Source organism: Rhineura floridana, chromosome 8 (assembly GCF_030035675.1).
Source record: "Rhineura floridana isolate rRhiFlo1 chromosome 8, rRhiFlo1.hap2, whole genome shotgun sequence".
Classification (NCBI taxonomy): domain Eukaryota; kingdom Metazoa; phylum Chordata; class Lepidosauria; order Squamata; family Rhineuridae; genus Rhineura; species Rhineura floridana.
Genome location: NC_084487.1, coordinates 119342337 through 119365192, shown reverse-complemented (window position 1 = coordinate 119365192; position 22856 = coordinate 119342337). Strand labels below are relative to the sequence as shown.

The 22856-nt window shown below is 44.0% G+C and overlaps 1 protein-coding gene and 1 long non-coding RNA gene across 5 annotated transcripts in view; one reads left to right on the top strand and one right to left on the bottom strand.

Annotated features, from left to right (window-relative positions):
- FRMD4A (FERM domain containing 4A) overlaps positions 1 to 22856 on the top strand; it is a 344320-nt gene that overhangs the window by 257078 nt on the left and 64386 nt on the right. For 3 of the 4 annotated variants that reach the window (XM_061582284.1, XM_061582283.1, XM_061582286.1), the window contains one exon: positions 13125 to 13201. In XM_061582284.1, coding sequence (XP_061438268.1) covers positions 13125 to 13201 — 77 coding nt within the window. Of the gene's footprint in view, positions 1 to 12653; positions 12801 to 13124; positions 13202 to 22856 lie in introns of those variants that run through there. The other variant, XM_061582285.1, reaches the window with a different exon arrangement.
- LOC133363139 (uncharacterized) lies at positions 15296 to 21615 on the bottom strand. Its single transcript, XR_009757593.1, has 3 exons — positions 21550 to 21615; positions 16390 to 16423; positions 15296 to 16296 (listed from the first exon to the last, which is right to left on the bottom strand). It is a non-coding gene; the product is annotated as an uncharacterized LOC133363139 (long non-coding RNA).

The window sequence follows — 22856 nt, the reverse complement described above, 5'->3', positions numbered from 1 at the left end:
ACACACACACACACACACACACAGTCTTTCCAATGTTAAACAATCATTCCCCAAGAGATTTGTTTTCTAAAGCTAAACATATTTAACAGTAACTTTAGTGTAACATCAAGGCTGATGTTTCTTAGAGAGGGTGAGACAGAGTTCACAGGGTTTTAGAGAGGAAGGTTGCCAGTGTAAACACTAGACATAGGTGTCAATTTTTAGAAAACAAAAACAGCTTTTGTTTTTAAACACATAACACTGCATGGTCAAAAACTGATTAGACGGTCTAAGAACCAAACCACACACTAGACTGGATATCTCAACATTATATTTTTTAATTGCTACCAATTTGACTGGAGGTGCCCATGGAGCAAACAGCAGCCTGGAAAGGGAGGAGGGAGGATTCAATCAGGAAAAGATTGTAGGGGGAAAGAGTTAAACACCCCCATCCTTTTTTTTTTTGGTCATATTTCCAATCAAATTGTCAGCTCCCGCAGCTGCATTTCATTAAAAATATAAATCAGGAGATCTAGTCCTGCACTTTCTGCATGTGGTATAGCTTAAACCTTAGTCATTCCTTATTTATTTATTATTTGATTTATATCCCGCATTTCCTCCCAGCAGGAGCTCAGGGTAGCAAACAAAAGCACTAAAAACACTTCAAAACATCATTAAAACAGACTTTAAAATACATTAAAACAAAACATCTTCAAAACCATTTTTAAAAGCTTTCAAAACATTTTTTAAAAAGGTAAAAAACATTGTTTTTTAAAAAAGGTTTAAAATCCTTATTTACGAACATATTAAAAAGCAATTCCAACACAGACACAGAGTGGGATAAGGTCTCAACTTAAAAGGCTTGTTGAAAGAGGAAGGTTCCTTTATTCCTTAATGACTTCATAAGAATAGTGAATAGTGGCTCGCTCCATGTTGAGTTCCCAGTAGACAGGTGGCCACATCAGATAAACCACTACTAAAATTGCTAGTGACCCTCCCACATAGTTTGTCTCAGGGCAGAAACTCTTGATTAAAGAGGCATGCTTCTCTTAGTCATGAATGACCACTTCCTGGCTGTATAGTCCAGGAGATGCTTCCATGGTCAAGCCACATTATATCCAAGTTTACAAGAGAATCATGGATTTCAGCCTTACAAGCGATAAAGGTTGCAAACCCTGTGATCCCAGTATCATGCCTGTGAAACTATTATTTCAAATGACATTTTATAACCCACCAAGCCAGACACAGTTATCAGCTATGTCAGCCCATCAGGGGCTCACTAAACCTCTTGGGGTTTGTGCCTTTATGAGACCCCCAAAAACAGGGATTGTCAAGCCCCTGCTCACAGTGCATGAGTATGGGTCTACGTACAGCTTGGCTGGTCATATATTCAGAGCTTGGAAGATTACTTTTAAAAAGTAATAAATTACAGTTACAATTACATGGCCCAACAAAGTAGTAATTACCGTTACAATTGCAATTGCTTTGAAAGTAGCTGATTACTTTTTCTCAAAAGTAAACACTACAATTACATTTCAGTTACTTTTTAAAAAATGCCTACAAGGTGCTGGCCTTGGCTGCTGCACATCTAAGTAGCCTAAAACAACATTAAAAATAAACACACACATACAGAGGTAGTAGAATAATTCTTTTTATCCATAAGATAGCAATGGTGGTCTCTCCACTGGTAAGGGAGGTGGGGAGGGAGGCAGAGGCCACTACTTTGCATGTCAAACCAAGTGCAACCCCCCCCACTCAGCCAACAAGCATAATCTCTCCCACTTAACCACCTCCCAGACCCTGCCCTGCCACCAACTAAGGGACACTCACCCAAGCAAACATTTTCCCCTGAGATGCAAAAAAGTTAAAATACTGCAAATGCAGCACAGTAGCCAGAGAGGGTGGTGGAGGCCACTTTGTGTGCCAAGTGCAAACACAGTATTCACAGACACACACATACACACTCTGTCATCTTTCTTCTTGCCCTCCGGCTCCTTTTTTCCTCCACTCGATTCTTCACCACCACCATCCATTTTTTAAAACAATTGTTTTCTCCACTCCACCCTGTCTCACTCTCTATCTCCTCCCTCATTGCCTCCTACCCACCCACAGAGCATGAGGGAAGAAGACCGACGCTGCACAGAAGCCCAGTTTGAGGCACATAATTTTCATCCACAAATCAGAGGAGCAGAAGACTTCCCCTGCTCCCCCCCCCCAAAGTAATGCCGGAAACATTACAATTACTCCTCAAAAGTAATAAAATTACTCCTAGTTCTATTACAATCAAAATGTAAAGGAACTATTCACTCATTCCTCAAAAAAGTAATGAATTACAAGTACTTCCAAGCTCTGATTATATTGGCCTGAATAACTACTAGAGGATACATAAGCAAGCAAAGGCAGCTATGTTGGTCCATAAGAAACGCTGCAAAATCCACTGTTTTCCAATACTTGTATTAGGGATCAACTACATTAGCAAGCTTTGAAGTTCTGCAGAACTGTTCATCCGGCAAGATGTTACACAAAGCAGGGTGGGGTGAGGGGGGAAGAATGAAAATATGCAGCAAGTAATTTGATTGGCTGAAAACAGAAAAAACCTATTGCAGAGAATATGCTATGCTAATCACATAAATTAATGATCAATAATCAGATATTATTATTAAATTATCTTTATTTATTTATTTTGGACCAATATCTGTTGGTAAAGAAACATACAGTTTTTCTAGTTACACTGAATTCTTCTGATCCTCTTCATTCAACCAATTGGTTTTGGTTTTTGATGGTTACTTTAATCATAAGGAGATATTTGCTTTGAACCATGCTGAAACATAGGAATATAGGAAGGTGCCTGACTATGTACTGAGTCAGACCAATGGTCCATCTAGCTCAATATTGTCTACACTGGCTGGCAGCAGCAATGTTGTCTACACTGACTGGCAGCAACTGTCCAGGGTTCCAGGCAGTGGTCTCTCCCTGCCCTATCCGGAGATGCTGGGGATTGAACTTGGGACATTTTGCATGAAAAGCATGTGCTCTGTCATTGAGTTACAGCCCTTCCCCATAAATGCTGGGTCTGGTTCTATCTCATCCTTTGGTGAGGCATTTCATTTTTCCACAGAATGTTGCGGGGGTGGGGGGAGAGGGGAGCCTGTTAATAATAGCCTAGCACAGTGGAGGTTTCTGTTTCCTGCCAGTTTTAGCAGTACCATGTGGGAGACTGCAGAGCACAGGGGTAGCTTAGCAGCTTTTGTTGTGCAGAAATAGAGACAGGTCCTTAGTAACTATTTCAAGCATCTGGAGTTTTATCTGGAGAAAGAGAATTTGCATGCCAAAGGGTGACAAGGTAATATACTCTCTGTTCCTTCCTTCCCACTTCTCCAATCCTCTCTTTTGCTCACAGGAATTGGAAACTTTCACAATGCAAACATCTGGCATGTTTTGAATTCCATTGTTCCTGCAATAGAGAGAGGACAAATTTGCTGTTATCTTTGTTGTTTGGACCTCTCCTGTCTCATCGTGGCAAATTGCTAGGGCAAAACCAAAACAACACTTGTGCAAGTGGTTTAATCTCCATCCTAAATATTACAATCTAGCATCTGCTATATTAATAGGGATTAATGGGGGATTCGGAGCCCCTCTGAAAGCATTTATCTCGGAGAGAAGGACCTAACAGTCAGAACATTGGGACCTTGGGTTCCTTGGGAGCAGCTACAGCACTAGGGGACTGAAGAAGACCTGCCCTGGGAGTGAGTATCTGAGCATCTGGGTGCTTGCTGCTTGCTCCTTTGGGGTGCTGTTCCTCAAGACAGCTGAAGTCCCTGGTAAGTGCTGCAAGGACTGGGACCCCCTGCCTGACCATGGCTCCAGAGAGAGGCTGCAGTTAATTTCTTGCATCAGCTGCTGGCCGGGTCAGCAGGCATAAAAGCCCAGCTGGCCTTAGGGAGTCCCGAGGGCGCTACCCCTCTTCTATTACCTTTCTTTTTGTTTGCTTTAATTTTCTGTTAAACCAATCAAGAGGAGATTGGTGGTGGGGAGGTTGTGTGGTGCATGTGTAGTTCCTGCAAAGGGTGAGAGCCTGTGCAGTGAACTGAATGAGAGGAGAAAGTCACCAGATGCCTTCAGAGTTGGAGTCTGTAACTGGCAGAAGGCTGGCCCTCCCTGGGTGTGAGACAGGAGGGGGAGTAGATGGGCCCTGTGTGAAAAAGTTTGAATGGGTGTGACTGTTCCTAATCCTCACAGAGACCTACTGGGATAATTGGCTCCGGCAGGCTTTGTTGGTGGGCTCGTGTTGGGTCCATATCAGGTGTTTAGGAGGAGTCTTAGTACGGAGGAACATGGGTGATGCCACCCCAATTTCAGTGATCACGGGTAGAGGGAAATATCGCCATGGGGATGTGGTGAATTACCGTAGAAGACGAGGACAAGGCTATCTGCGCCTTGTTCCTTGCTGCCACTCCTCTCATGGTTTGGTTCCTCGTTGCTCATCTGCTGTGCCCACTGGCCTGTGTGTGTTGTTGTTTAAGGCCAGATCGGTACACAATAAGACCACTATCATCCATGATTTGATTGTGGATGAAGGTGCTGATTTGGTGTGCATTACTGAGACCTGGGTGGGTGAACTGGGAGGAGTTGATCTGACCCAGCTTTGCCCACCTGGATACTCGGTGCAACACCAGGACAGGCTGCAGGGACGGGGGGTAGGAGCTGCTGTGGTCTACAGAACTTCCATCTCTGTCAAGCGTCAAGGCCCCGGCTGACAAAGCGTCAAAGCCCCAGCTGACAAAGCGTCAAGGCGAGTTAAGCAGCAGAGTGAGTTTGGCAGCAGGGCGAGGAGGCCAGGGCCCCCCACTCTGCCCGTCCGTTCCGTAACGTCAACTAAACCGCAGTCTCCAACCCATTGACGTAATAAACCTTAAACAAAACTATGCAGGTAAGAAGCCAGCAGGGGTGTGGGGGCTTTCCAGTGTTTTGCACCGCCTGCAGCATGTACAACTATCTGCCTGTTGGACAGAAGTCGTGGGTGTGCTCTCGGTGCAATGAGCTCCTGGCTCTCCGGGAACGACTTCATTTCCTTGAGGCCAAGGTAGCGGACCTGGAAAAGCCGAGAGAGGCAGAGAGGTGTGTGGAGGAGGCCTTCAGGGACGTTATAGCTGTGTCCCACTCCAACGATGATAGCTCTCCTGCTATCATGGAGAACGATGGTCTCGGGGAAGGAGAGCATCCAGCTGAGGAAGAGGGAAACAATCCCTTAGAAGGGACCCATTCCTTGGGGGATGAGCAGCTATCCTCTCGTGCCGAGGATATATCTCCAGGGGGTGGAGGGATCCTTGTAGTGGGTGATTCAATCATTAGAAACATAGACAGTGGGGTGTGTGATGGGCGTGTAGACCGCAAGGTGTTTTGCCTGCCTGGTGTGAAGGTTGCGGATATCACCCGTCGTTTAGATAGTTTGGTAGACAGTGCTGGGGAGGAGTCAGTGGTTGTGGTGCACGTTGGCACCAACGACATGGGGAAATGCAGCCGTGAGGTCCTGGAAGCAAAATTTAGGTTGCTAGGTAGGATGCTGAAAGCCAGGACCTCCAAGGTGGCTTTCTCTGAAATGCTACCGGTTCCACGCACAGGACCAGCCAGACAGGCACAGCTTTGCAGTCTCAATGCGTGGATGAGACGATGGTGTCGGGAGGAGGGGTTTGAATTTGTTAGGCACTGGGGAACATTTTGGGACAAGCCGGGCCTGTACAAAAGGGACGGGCTCCACTTGAACCAGAATGGAACCAGACTGCTGGCACTTAAAAATTAAAAAGGTAGCAGAGCAGCTTTTAAACTGACTGAGGGGGGAAACCCGACAGGAGCTGAGGAAGGTCCGGTTTGGAATAAACCTCCCCCCTGGGATAAAGACCAAAGAAATGATGAAATTTTAAAAGGGGTAGGCCTAGAAGTAGGCATTGTGAGAGCAGGGGCACAGGATATAAATTCAGAAGAGCAAAATTACCACAGGCCAAACCACAAGTGCCAAAGACACTTGAAGAGAGACACTGCTTACAACTGCCTGTACGCTAATGCTAGGAGCCTCCGAACCAAGATGGGAGAACTGGAGTGCTTGGTCTTAGAGGAGAGCATTGATATAGTGAGCATAACGGAGACCTGGTGGAATGGAAAAAACCAGTGGGATACGGTTATCCCTGGATATAAACTATATCAGAAGGACAGGAAAGGACGTATTGGTGGCGGAGTCGCTCTATACGTGAAAGAAGGCATTGAATCCAGCAAGCTCGAAACCCCCAAAGAGGCGGACTCCTCCACAGAATCATTGTGGGTGGTGATACCATGCCCCAGGAGGGACTTAATACTGGGAACGGTCTATCGTCCCCCTCATCTAAATGCTCAGGGAGACCATGAGATGAGATGAAATTGAGGAAGCATCCAAACTAGGAAATGTGGTAGTAATGGGTGACTTCAACTACCCGGGCATAGACTGGCCACATATGTGTTCCAGTCATGACAAAGAAGCAAAGTTTCTAGATATTCTAAATGACTATTCCCTAGACCAGTTGGTCATGGAACCGACCAGAGGGACGGCAACCCTGGACTTAATCCTCAGTGGGGACCGGGACCTGGTGCGAGATGTAAGTGTTGTTGAACCGATTGGGAGCAGTGACCACAGTGCTATTAAATTAAACATACATGTAACTGGCCAATTGCCAAGAAAATCCAACACGGTCACATTTGACTTCAAAAGAGGAAACTTCACAAAAATGAGGGGATTGGTAAAAAGAAAGCTGAAAAACCAAGTCCAGAGGGTCACATCACTCGAAAATGCTTGGAAGTTGTTTAAAAACACTATATTAGAAGCTCAACTGGAGTACATACTGCAGATCAGAAAAGGTACCGCCAGGGCCAAGAAGATGCCAGCATGGTTAACGAGCAAAGTCAAGGAAGCTCTTAGAGGCAAAAAGACTTCCTTCAGAAAATGGAAGTCTTGTCCAAATGAAGAAAATAAAAAGGAACACAAACTCTGGTAAAAGAAATGCAAGAAGACAATAAGGGATGCTAAAAAAGAATTTGAGGAGCACATTGCTAAGAACATAAAAACCAACAACAAAAAATTCTATAAATACATTCAAAGCAGGAGACCATCTAGGGAGGCGATTAGACCCTTGGATGATAAGGGAGTCAAAGGTGTACTAAAGAACGATAAGGAGATTGCAGAGAAGCTAAATGAATTCTTTGCATCTGTCTTCACAGTGGAAGATATAGGGCAGATCCCTGAACCTGAACTAATATTTGCAGGAAGGGATTCTGAGGAACTGAGACAAATAGTGGTAACGAGAGAGGAAGTTCTAGGCTTAATGGATAATATAAAAACTGACAAATCACCGGGCCCGGATGGCATCCACCCGAGAGTTCTCAAAGAACTCAGATGTGAAATTGCTGATCTGCTAACTAAAATATGTAACTTGTCCCTCGGGTCCTCCTCCGTGCCTGAGGACTGGAAAGTGGCAAATGTAACGCCAATCTTCAAAAAGGGATCCAGAGGGGATCCCGGAAATTACAGGCCAGTTAGCTTAACTTCTGTCCCTGGAAAACTGGTAGAAAGTATGATTAAAGCTAGATTAACTAAGCACATAGAAGAACAAGCCTTGCTGAAGCAGAGCCAGCATGGCTTCTGCAAGGGAAAGTCCTGTCTCAGTAACCTATTAGAATTCTTTGAGAGTGTCAACAAGCATATAGATAGAGGTGATCCAGTGGACATAGTGTACTTAGACTTTCAAAAAGCGTTTGACAAGGTACCTCACCAAAGACTTCTGAGGAAGCTTAGCAGTCATGGAATAAGAGGAGAGGTCCTCTTGTGGATAAGGAATTGGTTGAGAAGCAGAAAGCAGAGAGTAGGAATAAACGGACAGTTCTCCCAATGGAGGGCTGTAGAAAGTGGAGTCCCTCAAGGATCGGTATTGGGACCTGTACTTTTCAACTTGTTCATTAATGACCTAGAATTAGGAGTGAGCAGTGAAGTGGCCAAGTTTGCTGACGACACTAAATTGTTCAGGGTTGTTAAAACAAAAAGGGATTGTGAAGAGCTCCAAAAAGACCTCTCCAAACTGAGTGAATGGGCGGAAAAATGGCAAATGCAATTCAATATAAACAAGTGTAAAATTATGCATATTGGAGCAAAAAATCTTAATTTCACATATACGCTCATGGGGTCTGAACTGGCGGTGACCGACCAGGAGACAGACCTCGGGGTTGTAGTGGACAGCACGATGAAAATGTCGACCCAGTGTGCGGCAGCTGTGAAAAAGGCAAATTCTATGCTAGTGATAATTAGGAAAGGTATTGAAAATAAAACAGCTGATATCATAATGCCGTTGTATAAATCTATGGTGCGGCCGCATTTGGAACACTGTGTACAGTTCTGGTCGCCTCATCTCAAAAAGGATATTCTAGAGTTGGAAAAGGTTCAGAAGAGGGCAACCAGAATGATCAAGGGATGGAGCGACTCCCTTACGAGGAAAGGTTGCAGCATTTGGGGCTTTTTAGTTTAGAGAAAAGGCGGGTCAGAGGAGACATGATAGAAGTGTATAAAATTATGCATGGCATTGAGAAAGTGGATAGAGAAAAGTTCTTCTCCCTCTCTCATAATACTAGAACTCGTGGACATTCAAAGAAGCTGAATGTTGGAAGATTCAGGACAGACAAAAGGAAGTACTTCTTTACTCAGCGCATAGTTAAACTATGGAATTTGCTCCCACAAGATGCAGTAATGGCCACCAGCTTGGATGGCTTTAAAAGAAGATTAGACAAATTCATGGAGGACAGGGCTATCAATGGCTACTAGCCATGATGGCTGTGCTCTGCCACCCTAGTCAGAGGCAGCATGCTTCTGAAAACCAGTTGCCGGAAGCCTCAGGAGGGGAGAGTGTTCTTGCACTCGAGTCCTGCTTGCGGGCTTCCCCCAGGCACCTGGTTGGCCACTGTGAGAACAGGATGCTGGACTAGATGGGCCACTGGCCTGATCCAGCAGGCTCTTCTTATGTTCTTATGTCACCAGGAAACCACTCTGTCTTGGAGTTGGCTGTGAGGGCCTGCACCTGGTGTCATGCCAAGGAGACAGGAAACTAGGGTTGCTGCAGCTTCTCTGACTGAGCTGGCAGAGGCCATCTCGGGTGTGGTGTTGGAGGAGCCCAGAACGATAGTGCTAGGTGATTTCAATGTCCATGCTGAGGCTGCCTCTAGTGTTCTGGCTTGGGACTTCATGGCCTCCATAATGACCATGGGGTTGTCTCAAGTTGTCACTGGCCCGACGCATAGGGCAGGGCACACCCTCGACCTGGTTTTTGCTCCAGATGGAGGAAGAGGTGGTCTGAGATAGGGGGTGGATGTCACCCCATTGTCATGGTTAGACCACTTCCTGGTGATGTTTAGAGTTATGGCTCTGATCCTTCCCTGCAGGGGTGGTGGACAGATTAAGATGGTCCATCCCCAGAACCTAATGGATCCACTAGATTCCTGAATGCCCTGGGGGAGTTCCCAGTAGATAGAGCAGGTGACCCTGTTGAAGCCCTTGTCACGCTGTGGAACAGTGAGGCGTGTCGGGCTCTTGACACAGTTACCCCTGAGCGCCCTCTCCAGCATTGTGGAGCCTGGTCTGCACCTTGGTACACCAATGAGCTAAGGGCAATGAAACAGGCTGGATGACAGCTGGAGCGCAAGTGGCGAAAGACGTGCTGTGAGGCTGATCGGGCAAGAGTAAAACATCATAACTGTGCCTACTGTGTGGTGGTGAGGGCAGCAAAGAAGACCCACTTCTCTGCCTCCATTGCATCCTCAAGTAGCTGTTCAGTGGAGCTTTTCCATATTGTCAGGAGTCTGTTGAGATCAACTCCAGGCAATGGAGTTTTAGACCCTTTGGAGGCCCACTGTGAATTGTTTGCAAGGCACTTTGAGGGTAAAGTTGCTCGCCTCCGTAGCAGTCTTGATGGCCCATCTACATCTACTGTAGTCCCCAATGAGGTGTCAGTGCAACGTCTGCTGCAGCTTCTTGGAAGTGATTTCAGTTGATGCGGCCTGATAATGTAGACGAGGTGCTGTGATGATGCGGCCAGCAACGTGTCCTCTCGACCCTTGCCCTTCTTGGCTTATTAAAGCTTGCCAAGGGGGTTTGACCGAGTGGATCCAGGGTGTGGTCAATGCATCATTAAAGGAGGGAGTGGTTTCAGGCGCCTTGAAAGAGGCAGTGATCCGACTACTCCTGAAAAAGCCCACCCTGGACCCATTGGTTTGGGACAACTATCAACTGGTTGCAAACACCCCCTTTTTAGGTAAAGTGATTGAGAGGGTTGTGGCGCTGCAATTGCAAGCACTCTTGGATGAAACAGATTATCTTGACCCATCCCAGTCTGAGTTCAGGCCTGGTCATGGGACTGAATCGGCCTTGGTTGCCCTGATGGATGACCTTTATTGGGAGAAGGACGGGGAGTGCGACCCTGTTATTCTTACTTGATCTCTCTGCAGCTTTTGATACCATTGACCATGGTATCCTTAGCTGCCTGCCTGGGACTGCTGAAATGGGAGGTTTCAAGGAACTGACAAGCAGCAATACACAGCTAGTCAGCTGCATTCAGTTGCATTCAGTTGTGCAAGCATGTTTGGGCCTTTCTTAGTTGGAAAAGTGTTGCAACCCTTTGATTGGTTTTAGGCTGCATTCTTCAACACCCTTACTTAGGGAGCAACCCCACTGAACTCAGTCGGATTTACTTCTAAGTCATTTCTTTGGGAAGGTGGAAAATCAGCACAGACTGAAGTTACCCATATGGATCATCAATGTTTTATGAGTGTGCAACACATCTCCAAATAAGTGTGGTACAGATGCTATCAGATGATAGCCTTCATGAATGCTAAGAATGTGCCCCTTTTCTTCAAAGGTAGACGGGCATTTTGGTACTTTACTGACTCAGTGGCCAGCTAAGCAAGATATATCAGTTGCATTCTTGCTGCTCACAGACTTCATGCTTAACACTTGCTCAAGCAAATTCATTCCATTATCAAAGGGTTAAATAATCCAGAACAGTGGAGAAGGGGGCAGAGAAACTTGTAAATCAGGGCCAGTTCTTCAATTTTGCTTATTTTGTCTTTTGGCACATGATTTTGGCTTAGCCCGCTTAGGAATCTACATTCCAAAGGCTTATCTGAGTTTCTTCACTAAAAAAAGGTTGTCTTTGAAGATCATTGTCACTATCTGTATCTTACAGAGTAGGGTTTGTGCCACGTATTCCATTTGTTTTAATAAACATGGAAGCAACTAATTCGGTAGGTATTCAGAATATTTGCAATCCTAAAATCTGACAGGCTTTCCTATGATCTATGAAAAATGTCTGAACATATTATGAGAGACCTGGTAGATCAGACGAAAGGCTTATCTAGTCCAGCATCCTATTTCCCACAGTAGCCACCCAGATGTCTGTGGCTGCACCATTAAGCCCCGGGGCTAAAACTATCAATTAATGTGTTAGTCACTTGTAAAGTGCAGATTTAAATCTAAATTGCAGTTAGAATTCTCTGTTTGATAGTATGGGCAGTGCGTTGCTGTAAACTATTCCTGCTGTAAACAAACATGTTTAGATTTAGACAGTGGCCACAATCCAGCAAGGTTGTTCTGTGCACAGGAAAAGTTTTTGCAAACATTCACCTCTCTTAACACTCACATATGCATGCCAAAGGAAGAGGAAAATAAATCTGCAGCATAAGCAGACTTCTGTGTGCATATAGATCAGGAACAGTGAGTGTAAACATAGTATGCCTTCAAGGCGTGACATCTATCCTCATTCCAATTCACTTCCCAACTCTGGCACAGCTAGTCATCCACAATTAAAGAAATATATATGACTAGAACTAAAGAGTGTATGGACCATGATGGGCAATGGGAAAATTCTGTTACGTTCATATGTGCCAGGGAAAATGTTTTTAAGATGATTTCCCAAACAATATGGGCCCAATCCAATCAAGAATGAGCATCATTAATTTCAGTGTGCTTAAATTCCTTTTAAATCAAATTGTTGATTTCAATTTCCCATTGAAATAAAAGTTAACACACCCTCAAGAATTGGAGGCACATTTGCACGTTTCTTCTCCCTTGAACCAAGGAGAGGGATTGTGCAAACTTGACCTTTGAGTGTGTGGGCATCAGCATGGAGCTCCTGCACCATTTAGTCCTTTGGATTCATGATTGAAGGGAAGGCTGCATGCCTGCTCCTCTATCACACCAGCACCCGAATAAATGCCTGAGCAGAGACCAACAGTTTGGTCAAAGTTCTACTGATCAAAATTCTAAATTGCTTGAATGTGTTACTGATTTCTTAAATATGCACTCCTTGTATTAAAGCAAGAAAATAGTCGTGAAAATGGTCATATTGCTGCAATATGATGCTGTTGTGCAATATATATGCTACCCAACCTTTTAATTATTCAAACATGCTCCCTGTGTGTGGGGCAAGGAAGGCTGGAATGGGGAAACAGCTTGACAAGCCTATATTGTTATCTCATGTTGCCTGGAATGAATTAGGGTCACAAGAGCCTTTGCCTTCAGCAGTGGCTTTCAGCATTTCAGAGCTGCAGTCGGGCTCCTGCACATTAGTGGGCAGGAAGTAGAGTCCCTGTGGAAGAAAGGGGAATTTGAGCGCCTTTCTCATTTCAGCACTCTGAGGGGAGAAAGCTTCAGTTCAGCACTTCTACGAATCCCCTCCCCCCTTTTCTTTTCCTGCTTTCCCGCTGTGAGACTTGAAGAGGAAGAGGAGGGAGAGAGGTCTACGGAGCCCGAAGCAGAGGCAAGGAAAACGAACAAAGGGAAACAACTTATTGGAAAGGACCGGTTTTGTTCCTTAAGGGTGGGTGGGGATAAAGCGGCAAGAAACTCCACCCCCACAGCACCCAGCCTGACTGTTGCTTTCTTGCAGTATTGTCTTCCTTGCTAACACACACGTAGAGAGGAAGGCACACACAGCTCTGAAATCTTGCAGCAAGCACAGGAATCGGCTGTCTTGATAAGGGAAGGAAACCAGTCAGCTGCAGGAGTTTAAAGGAGGACAAGAGGTGCCTGCAGTGAACTCTTCCTCTCAAATCGACTTGTTTTTTCTCCTGTCTTCATTCAGATCTTCCAGTGGAGGCAGCTAGAGAACCTGTACTTCAGAGAGAAGAAGTTTTCTGTGGAAGTGCATGACCCACGCAGGTAAGAGTCAAGTCAGTTCCTAGGAATGTGTTTTTGGGAAAAGACAAACCAAATGCAAATCCATTCTGTGAGTGAGAGAGGTAGAATTTCTCCGATTTTTCATGACCCTCAATTAATATGGTAAATGCTGCACCATTGAGCGCAATGGGACATGCTCCCAAGAAAGTATGTTGAGGATTGCAGCTTTATTGAAGTTAGACACCTGTGGGTTTGTTTTTAAGCTTTCTTCTGGGAACGCTGTGTTTTGTAAATCCAGAATAATTCTTCTGAGGTCAGTTTCAGTCATAGCTATTCCAAATTCATATGTTTCTCTATTGTGTTCTATTTATTGCTTATAGAATAAATTGCGGGAAATATAAATCAAATATGGGTAGGCGTCACCCTTATTGTTAATTTAACCTCTCTTCATCTGTTTCTTTGTTGAGTTTTTGTATACTGTAGTCCGCAATAATGTTTGTGTTAGCTTGTATTCTTCACCCCTTTTACACTGGCCTTCATTTTGGCTAACATAAGTAACTGTCCAGTCCACAGTAAGCATAATTGTATGGTATAAAAAACTATAAATGGAGTTCAATCTGCATAATCGCTAGTTTAGTCATTGCAGCTTATGACAAGGTTTTTCCCAGGACAAGCTGCTATCTGTAATACACATGTAAATATTTGGTACAAATTGGCTCCTGCAGAAATAACCTCCTGCCCTAAAACCTGGCAAATGAAAGGCGCGTTCTGTTCCTAGTTCACAATGTAACTAGAGTGCATTAAATGTTCTGTGTCTTTCAGTCAGGCTTCATCTTCCTCTGTTTACAAATCAAATATCTGCTCTTAAGCACAGAATCTAGTGCTGCATTACAGTACAGAGAGATTGTACATGTGCTGCTTACAATTTCTTTGTGGATTGTCAGCCTATAATCTTTTTCATGTTTACTATTTGTTGCCAAGATTTATGCTTGTGCAGGCTTTCAGTATTTTCAAATTAAAAACAATAAGATTTAGCTTTGAAATGTGGAAAGCAATAGTTGCAGGAAAAGTATACTTTAATTATATATTTTACATTATGACTAGGGCATACTTCAGAATATTAATTTTGGCCACAGTTCACTAGGACATTTTCCTATACACTCCTGACTGAGTGAGTGTAAAGAGTACTGCAGTTTCAATTACCCGTGCACAAGAGAAGTTCTTGGTTGACTGTTCCCCTTGTGATTAGTATTAAAAATGAATAATATCCCTGTGAACAGCAGATCTGTATAGATAATTGGGAACTTAATTAATTTTACTGCTTAGCAAAGTCATCTTCCAGGATCAGGCCTTTGGGAAGTAAGCAGAATATACCGTAAACATCTGTTTTCATATACATATAGAAATGTTCTATTTTATTGGAACACCTTGTTAGTCTAATTGCATGTAGTTACACTATATTTTCATTCCATTTGATGAACATTTCAAGCACCTGTCTATATAGAGAACAATATTATTTCTAATTTATGTAATGCAGTCAAGTTATGTACACAATGAGCTGATAAAAACCCTATATTGTGCATGATGAGGAATTCTGTGTAACTCAAAAGCTTGCATGCTCTTTAATCATCAAAAATATAGCAATGGCTCCACACAAGCCTAGAAAAAAATGTAGGATGTGACATTGGGTTCTGGATTCATGTTCCAAAGGGTATCGTTTAAAAAAGAAATTCTAGTCCTTATGGCTACAAAGATAGGCTTGATATTGTATGGTTAATGCCTTGTGAAATTTCAATTTCCAGAGAGATGGTTTGGACTTTAGTAGATAGAAATTGTTAGGACTTTAGTGCTTGCCCTCTCTATTCTGTAGAAATAGAATAAATTATGCAAAATTAGTAAAATACAGAGCTGGCACCAGGCATGACTGGGCCCTTGGACACCAGCCTGCCCCAGGCCCATGGTGCTGGCTGGCCTGCCCCACCTACCTCTCCATCGGTCTTTAGAAAGATGGCAGCAGTGGCTTTCCTAAGGGGCTGATGCCTGCACCACCATCTTGGTTGAAGGCACGTGTGTGCGCTATGCTACACGTGCACATGCCTGCCATCAACCAAGATGGCAGTACTGGCATCAGCCCCATAAAGAAGCTTCTGCCACCAACTTGGTTGATGAGAGGTATGCGTGCACAGCATGCACAGCATTCACAGCAGTGGGAGAGGTAAGTGGGGCATTGCGGGCCCGTGCAGTCTGCATGGAGGAAGCTGGGAGCTCCCTCTCTATGATCTGTGGGAGGGTCATGAGTCGATGCTACTGCAGATCACAAAATGGGAACACTACCCTCCCACCCTAAGGAGAGGCCCTTCAGGGGCCCCTCTGGGCTGCAGAAGCCCTTGGGCAGGGCCCAACCTGGCTGCCCTCTGGCGCGTCTGACCCTGAATACAGGCAAATCTGCTTAACACCTTTTATTGCAATGCACATATGTGTACACACTCACTGCCCTTCCTAAACTTTATTACCTTGTCCATTTTGTATAAAGTATTTGAAGATAGTCATGTTTGCTGTGTTTATCTTAAAGTGAATAGCTTTTTAAAATACCTTAGGAGCAACAGTACAGTTCAGTACATATATACTGTGTACATGGGGCACCCTGGTGATGTACAAGATTCAAAGGCATGGAAATAGTAGCTGCTAGATATTGTTTGTGGGCACAGCAAAATTCCTTACAACATGCCTGTTGATGATTCATGTCGATGGGATGTTTGGCAAGATTGTGTTGAACCCAGTGGCGTACCTAGCGTATTTGACACCCGGAGCAGGTCATTTTTTAACACCCCCCTCCTCTATATGACAAAATTATTTTCAGTAATAATCATGAAATGAAGCGAATAATAATAATGGCCAGAAAAGAAACGCAGACAGTGTTTCAGCCCTGTTGTGTGACATCTCTCAAGGGAACCGGAAAGGCGCTCTGCACACGCTCAGAGGCACACACTGTCCTCGCCATCATTCTTTCCCGTATTCCAGTACTGATCCCGCACTCTGGGGCTCAAACAAGGCTGGCAGTGGCTCCCTCTCGCCGCCCATCCTCATCTATCCGCCCGTCTGTCCGTCGTGGCGCTGGGTGCCTCCATTGGCTGCACCTGGGGCAGACAGTAACCCTTCATGTAACTAGAGGCATAAAATGCTTTTTTTAAAAATCCACAAACTGAATGAGTTAGCTTAAACAGACCTACCATTGGGACCTGGTTCAGGCATTGGTCGATTTTCCTGCAAGGAAACAAAACAGACAACACTCAGCTTTTGTGAAAGCTTGCTGCTGTTTACTCCAGGATTATATCGAGGATCGATTCAGGTGGCCTATTATAGTAAATTCCTTGCCATCCCAAGGATAAATGGTGTTTTGTTTATACTATTGCAACCCTATTCAGAGATAGATGAATGTGAAAATAAAATAGAGGTATGAAAGGGGCAACCACTGATTAATGCCTGCTCTTAAAAAAATGTGATCCTAGCCATTAAGAAACATTTGTTCAGGCCTTGATGGACCTTACTGCAGATAGGTCACATCCACACCATTCTTTTAAAGCACTTGGCTTCCCCAAAAGTATCCTTGGAACTGTAGTTTGTTAAGGGTAATGGGAATTGAAGCTCTGTGAGGGATTCTTTGGGGGAAGCCATGTGCTTTCAATGTATGGTGTGAAAAATCCCCATTATCTGTCTGTTAAGAATTCTGCAGCATTCCATAACTACAGGGGAAATGCTAATACTTCTATAGTGGTCCCGTGACTAAATTCCAGGGATAAATCTTCCTTTCTCAGTAGAATTTACTGATATCAGATACATTAAGATGAAGTAAAAGCCCACAGTGGCAAACAAAGTTCTTGCAAGCAAAGCATCACATGTGGAATGAAAAAAAGAACACTACAACCTTAGACTTGCACTGTTCTACAACCCCAATCATCCTTGGCCATTGGCTAAGCTGGCTGGAGTTGATAGGAGTTACAGTCTGACAACAGCTAGGGACCCAAGGCTGAAGAACAATGACTCAGAGCAGTAATGGGATCTGGTTATTGCCTTCATGCCCTGTTTATGGACTTGCCAGGCTTATCTAGTTTTAAGGATTCTGGACTATGCGGACCGCCATTCTGAACCAGCAAGGCACTTATGTTTGAATGACCCTTTATCCCAAATTGATCAAAACACAACATTTATTTATTTACATTTATATACCACCTTTCTTCCCTCACGGAACTCAAGGTGGCATTTATGTGGTTCCCAGGCACTTGTACCTGCTTAGCTTCAGCAAGATGCCTCATGTGCCTTCATACCACACCTCAGGACTATTAAGGTTGGGTCATATTACATAACTAGTGAGCACATGCTGCATTTGGAGAAAATAAAGGATTCACATCTTTTTCTACCATATGTATGTACAAGCCAGGCAAAGGCACCGAGTACAACACCATGTCTATGCACAGGGTGCCCATCAAACTGTAAATGTGAACTGCAAGGGAGCTTATGGCTGCAATCCTAGGCAAAATTACTGGGGATCAAACTACACTGAACAGCATGGGACATACTTCTGAGTAAATGCAGCATTGTGCTCTAAGACCATTTTCACAAGTGATTTGGGAAGCCCAATTCTGTGCATTTACTCAGAGGTCCCACAGCATTGGATGGCATTATTCTCTAAGGCAGGCTGTAACTCAGTAGTACAAACACATGCTTTGCATGCAAAAGGTCTCAAGTTGAATCTCCAGGATGGTGTGGGAAAAACCCCCATCTGAAAACATGGAGAGCCACTGTCAGTCAGTGAATTCAGTGGAGCAATGGCCTGACTCAGGATAAGGCTTCCTATATTTGAATACTGCAGTTATGAAGTGCCCTCTCCTATTCATGTTTACTCAGAAATAAATAATACATTCTAATGAGTTCAGTGGGGCTCCTAAGTATAGGATTGTGCCCTCATAGTGCAATCCTATACATGTTTACTCAAATGTAAACCTCACTGTAAGTGTGCACAGAGCTGGAGCCTTACAATGCAAGCCAATGCATATTTGTTTAGATGTAAGATGTAAATGAGGAACCAAGAGAACAGACATTGACAGATACTTTCATCCCTACTCCCAAGTAACGGTGCACAAGACTGCAGCCTTACAGTCAGTGCCGGTGCCAGGCTATTTTGCGCCCTAGGCAAGGCTAACTACTTGCACCCAAAAAATTTTTTTGCTAACTTCAATTTTCAAAAACAGATGTCTTGTAGAAAAAATGAAAAGCACAAAACTTGAAACTGCTAAATTTATTTTAAATTGCAAGAATAAGTAATACAACAATCTTTGATTATCTTTCTCAAATACAAAACATGTTTTAGCGCACAAATCATTTTGAATAATCTTGTGAATTGTGATGTTAAAATTTAAGTCTTCAAAGTTTCAGGCACATCAAAATCTCACTTTGGGTGCCTTTTCCTTTGCAAATTTTGTCACCATAGAATCATAGAATAGTAGAGTTGGAAGGGGCCTATAAGGCCATCGAGTCCAACCCCCTGCTCAATGCAGGAATCCAAATCAAAGCATTCCCGACAGATGGCTGTCCAGCTGCCTCTTGAATGCCTCCAGGGTCGGAGAGCCCACTACCTCTCTAGGTAATTGATTCCATTGTCGTATGGCTCTAACAGTTAGGAAGTTTTTCCTGATGTCCAGTCGAAATCTGGCTTCATGCAACTTGAGCCCATTATTCCGTGTCCTGCACTCTGGGATGATTGAGAAGAGATCCTGGCATTCCTCTGTGTGACAACCTTTCATGTACTTGAAGAGTGCTATCATATCTCCCCTCCGTCTTCTCCATGCTAAACATGCCTAGTTTCTTCAGTCTCTCCTCATAGGGCTTGGTTTCTAGTCCCCTGATTATCATTGTTGCCCTCCTCTTAACCTGTTCCAGTTTGTCGGCATCTTTCTTGAAGTGCAGAGACCAGAACTGGACGCAGTTCCTTCAGGTCAAGTGCTGATGTTTGGGCATGTTCAATTGATATAGTTGCCAACCCAACTAGTCTCTTTTGCAACATTGTTGAGCGTATGTAAGTTTTTATAAGTTTGAGCTTTGAGAAACTGTGTTCACCACTTGCCGCTGGCACTGGAAGTGTGAGAAGGATCCTTAGAGCAACAGAAACATTAGGCACATTATCCAGGAGTTTTTGTTGTAGTATGAAGAGAAGTACTCCTTGTGGCGGCATAGACTTTGGAAGTCTTCGAGCTATTGCTATAAGTTCACAGCACGGATCTTCAGCATCAATATCTTTGTTTCCATTGTGCATCAATGATTTTTCCAGATTCTTGCAGGTCTTAAGTACATCTTCAGAAGATTTTTTTGTTGATACTGTATATATCATACAGGAAGCCAAATAGGGAATTATATTGTTGTAGCTGTTGGAATCTCTCTTCAACAGAATGTATGGCCATGTCTAAGACAGCATAGTAGAAACCTACTTTGAATTTCTGCTTTGGATCTTGCGGTGCCTCTTCCTGGGCCTCATACTCAAACTGCAGTTTCTTTCTCCTTTTTCTAACCTGTTCTGTCTCAAAGTTTGGTAGTATTTCTAGCTCCTTTGCAATCTCAGTAGCATCTATCAAAACTTGTTGAAAACCCTCATCCCACCTGCAGCCCACAAGGTAATTCTTAGTCACTTGCAACTGGCTTGTAGCTGAATTTAAATCAGCTTCCTTACTTTCTAGTAGCTTGCTTGTGCTTGTCATGAGTCACATGGCGCAACGTATCCAGCTGTAAACAACACATGTTGCCAACTAAGAATAAGATTTTTTTCTTAGCCAAAAATATCACTAAATTTCAAAAATAAAATACATATAAAAAGGATAAACAAAAAACAGAATATAGAAATTTTTCATAAGACTTTATAATTAATTATATTCCATAGCACTGTTGTGGTATTTATCTTAAAATAAAAAATATAAATTGTCAGTTGCATTTTTTACAAGGGTTAAAAAAAATTAATCTGTATAAAACTGTGCCCCTCAAAGGTCAGTACTGTGCCCCTCTGAGGTCTGCGCCCTAGGCGGCTGCCTAGTTGGCCTAGTGATAGCACCAGCCCTGCTTACAGTGCACACCTATACATGCTTACTCAAATGTAAGTCTCACTGTGTTCCAAGGTCCTTACTCCCAGGTAGCTGCACAGGACTGCAGACTAAAGCACCTTTTCCCCCAAGTCCTGCTTCCGGAACTGAAATGTCAAAGCCTGCTGCATTTGGCTGGGCTTTTATTCTTTTGATCTTGGTGTATGTAATCCCGGGGTCAGCATGACTGGGCACCCCAGCAGAGGTCTGCCTTCTCCCAGCGGACCCTTGAACTGAAAATGGTGCAGAATGGTAGCACCACCTGCTACACCATACAATCTTGCCATGAATATCTTGTGCCGTTAAGAAGGCGAGGCTACACCAGTTCAGGTTCAAGGGCGTGTTGGGAGAGGGGAGACATCTTTTGGGGCGCCCAATCATGGTGACACAGATTAAAAGCAGAAAAGCCCCGCCAACTGTAGCAAATTTTGAAATTGCAATTCCAGATGTTGGATGGGGGGGGAGTGATTTAGGCTGCAGTCGTGTGCACACCACCGCCTGGGAATAAGCCCGTTTGAACACAGCGAGACTTCTGAGTAAATGCGTCTTGGAGTGCACTGAAAGGCTGCTGTTCTGCTTTCGAAGCCGCCTACCTCCCCCAAGGTCCAAGCCCCAGGCAGCCATTCCAGCCCCATGAAGCGACTACCAGGGACTCTTCCTGAGGAAAATGGTGGGTTAAAGTTCAGGAGGGCCATACCAGGTGCAAGTCACCGGCTTTGTGAAACACCATCGACAGGTTTGTGTTGTCGGCTCCCGCTGCCATCGCCGCCCGCTTCTCTGTCCGTTGAGGTGACGCGCCTCAAAATGCTGCGACTGCTACTTCACCTCACGGAGCCGTCTCTCGTCGTCCTCCACTTCGGCGAGGGACTTTACTCTGTGGCGGGCAGACTCTTTTATTACTGTTTTTAAATTCAGACAATGCACTCCCTTATTGCCTGCACCCGGGGCGGACTGCTCCACCCGCCTCACCCTTGGAACGCCACTGGTTGAACCACTCATGTTGGTGACCTGCAAATGATTTTCATCAGTTCCACTACAGCAGTTTGCTTAATCAAAGGCCTCCTTCATAAATAAATGAAAATACTGCTGTATATGCTTGCTTGAGAGAGCCAGTGTGGTGTAGTGGTTAAGGTGTTGGACTGTGACCTGGGAGACCAGGGTTCGAATCTCCACACAGCCATGAAACTCACTGGGTGCCCTTGGACCAGTCACTACCTCTCAGCATCAGAGGAAGGCAATGGTAAACCCCCTCTGAATACCGCTTACCATGAAAAGCCTATTCATAGGGTCGCCATAAGTCAGGATCGACTTGAAGGCAGTCCATTTCTATTTCCAGTGTAAATATCTAGTGTTGTCCTGCCATTGGTCATTAAAGTGGATGCATATGTAAAGAAGGGAAGAACTGTGGTGAATCTATAGCTTGCTAGCTTCTCCATTCACATAAACTCCCAAGTCGTGTTTCTTCTCTTCACTTTGATACAAAGAGAATTACTTGTATTCCTTATGCTCATTGGACTAGTAGTACTTTGAATTTCTCTGCAACTGTCATGTGATCAGAAAAACTACCACCAAGATTTAAAGAAGGATAGTGCAGGGATCATACTGAGCATATTCTTCACATTGGGAAAGAAACTTCCAGATAGTTACCCTGTATTGGAAGCCCTATGCTACAGCGTATACTTATAACTCTGGCTAATACTAGTTAATTCTGTCAGCTTATGAAAAAAATCTATATTCCCTATTCTGTTTTAACAAGGCGCTCCATCATATGAATTTTTTGGTTCTGTATTGCTTTTTAATGATACAAAATAGTACTTTTTTGGATACAAACCAGACAGCACAGAAATACATATTGTCATGTTTGATCTAATAAAATAATTTTAAGTTACCCATGCTCTAACTGCCAACAAGGAAACCTAGATCCAGAGGGAACATATTTAAGATTTAGGCTCCTAGCCAAGTGGGATGGTGTTTTAAGATGAATTGCTCAATGGAGTGGAGGTGGAAGCAAGGCAGTAGCATATAGTTGTTTTTGAACATTTCTTTTAAAACAGTCTTCATCAGTATATATCCATACAGATATGTGAAAGACATAGGACAGATTCATCTAGCAGCCAAATTTATGCTGGGAAATAAAAACAAAATCCACACCATTTTGGAAATGTGCGGAAATGCTTTGTATAGTCTCTCTGGTCTTTCAGTGCAGCAGTTGTGCAGCTGTTTTGCCAATATGCTCAGGTCTTTATTTTTCAGTTCCTAGCCAAGCCATTTTTAGTATCTCTACCTCTCTACCTTGAGTCCAAAACCATATGTAAGCCTTGACTGCCGGGGGGGGAGGGAGGCCTCTGGGGACAGAAGCAATACAGTTCCAAATCAGGAGGTAGTCTAGAGAGGGGTATCCAGGGAAAGTGGCATGTTAGGAAGCAAAATGGGAAGATACTGAAGGATTCAAACGGGGTGGGGAACCTGGTATCCTCCAGAAATTGCTGGACTATAACTCCCATTATCCCTGACTATTTGCCATACTGGCTGAGGCTGATGGGAATTGGGGTTCTACAGTATCTGAGGGGCCA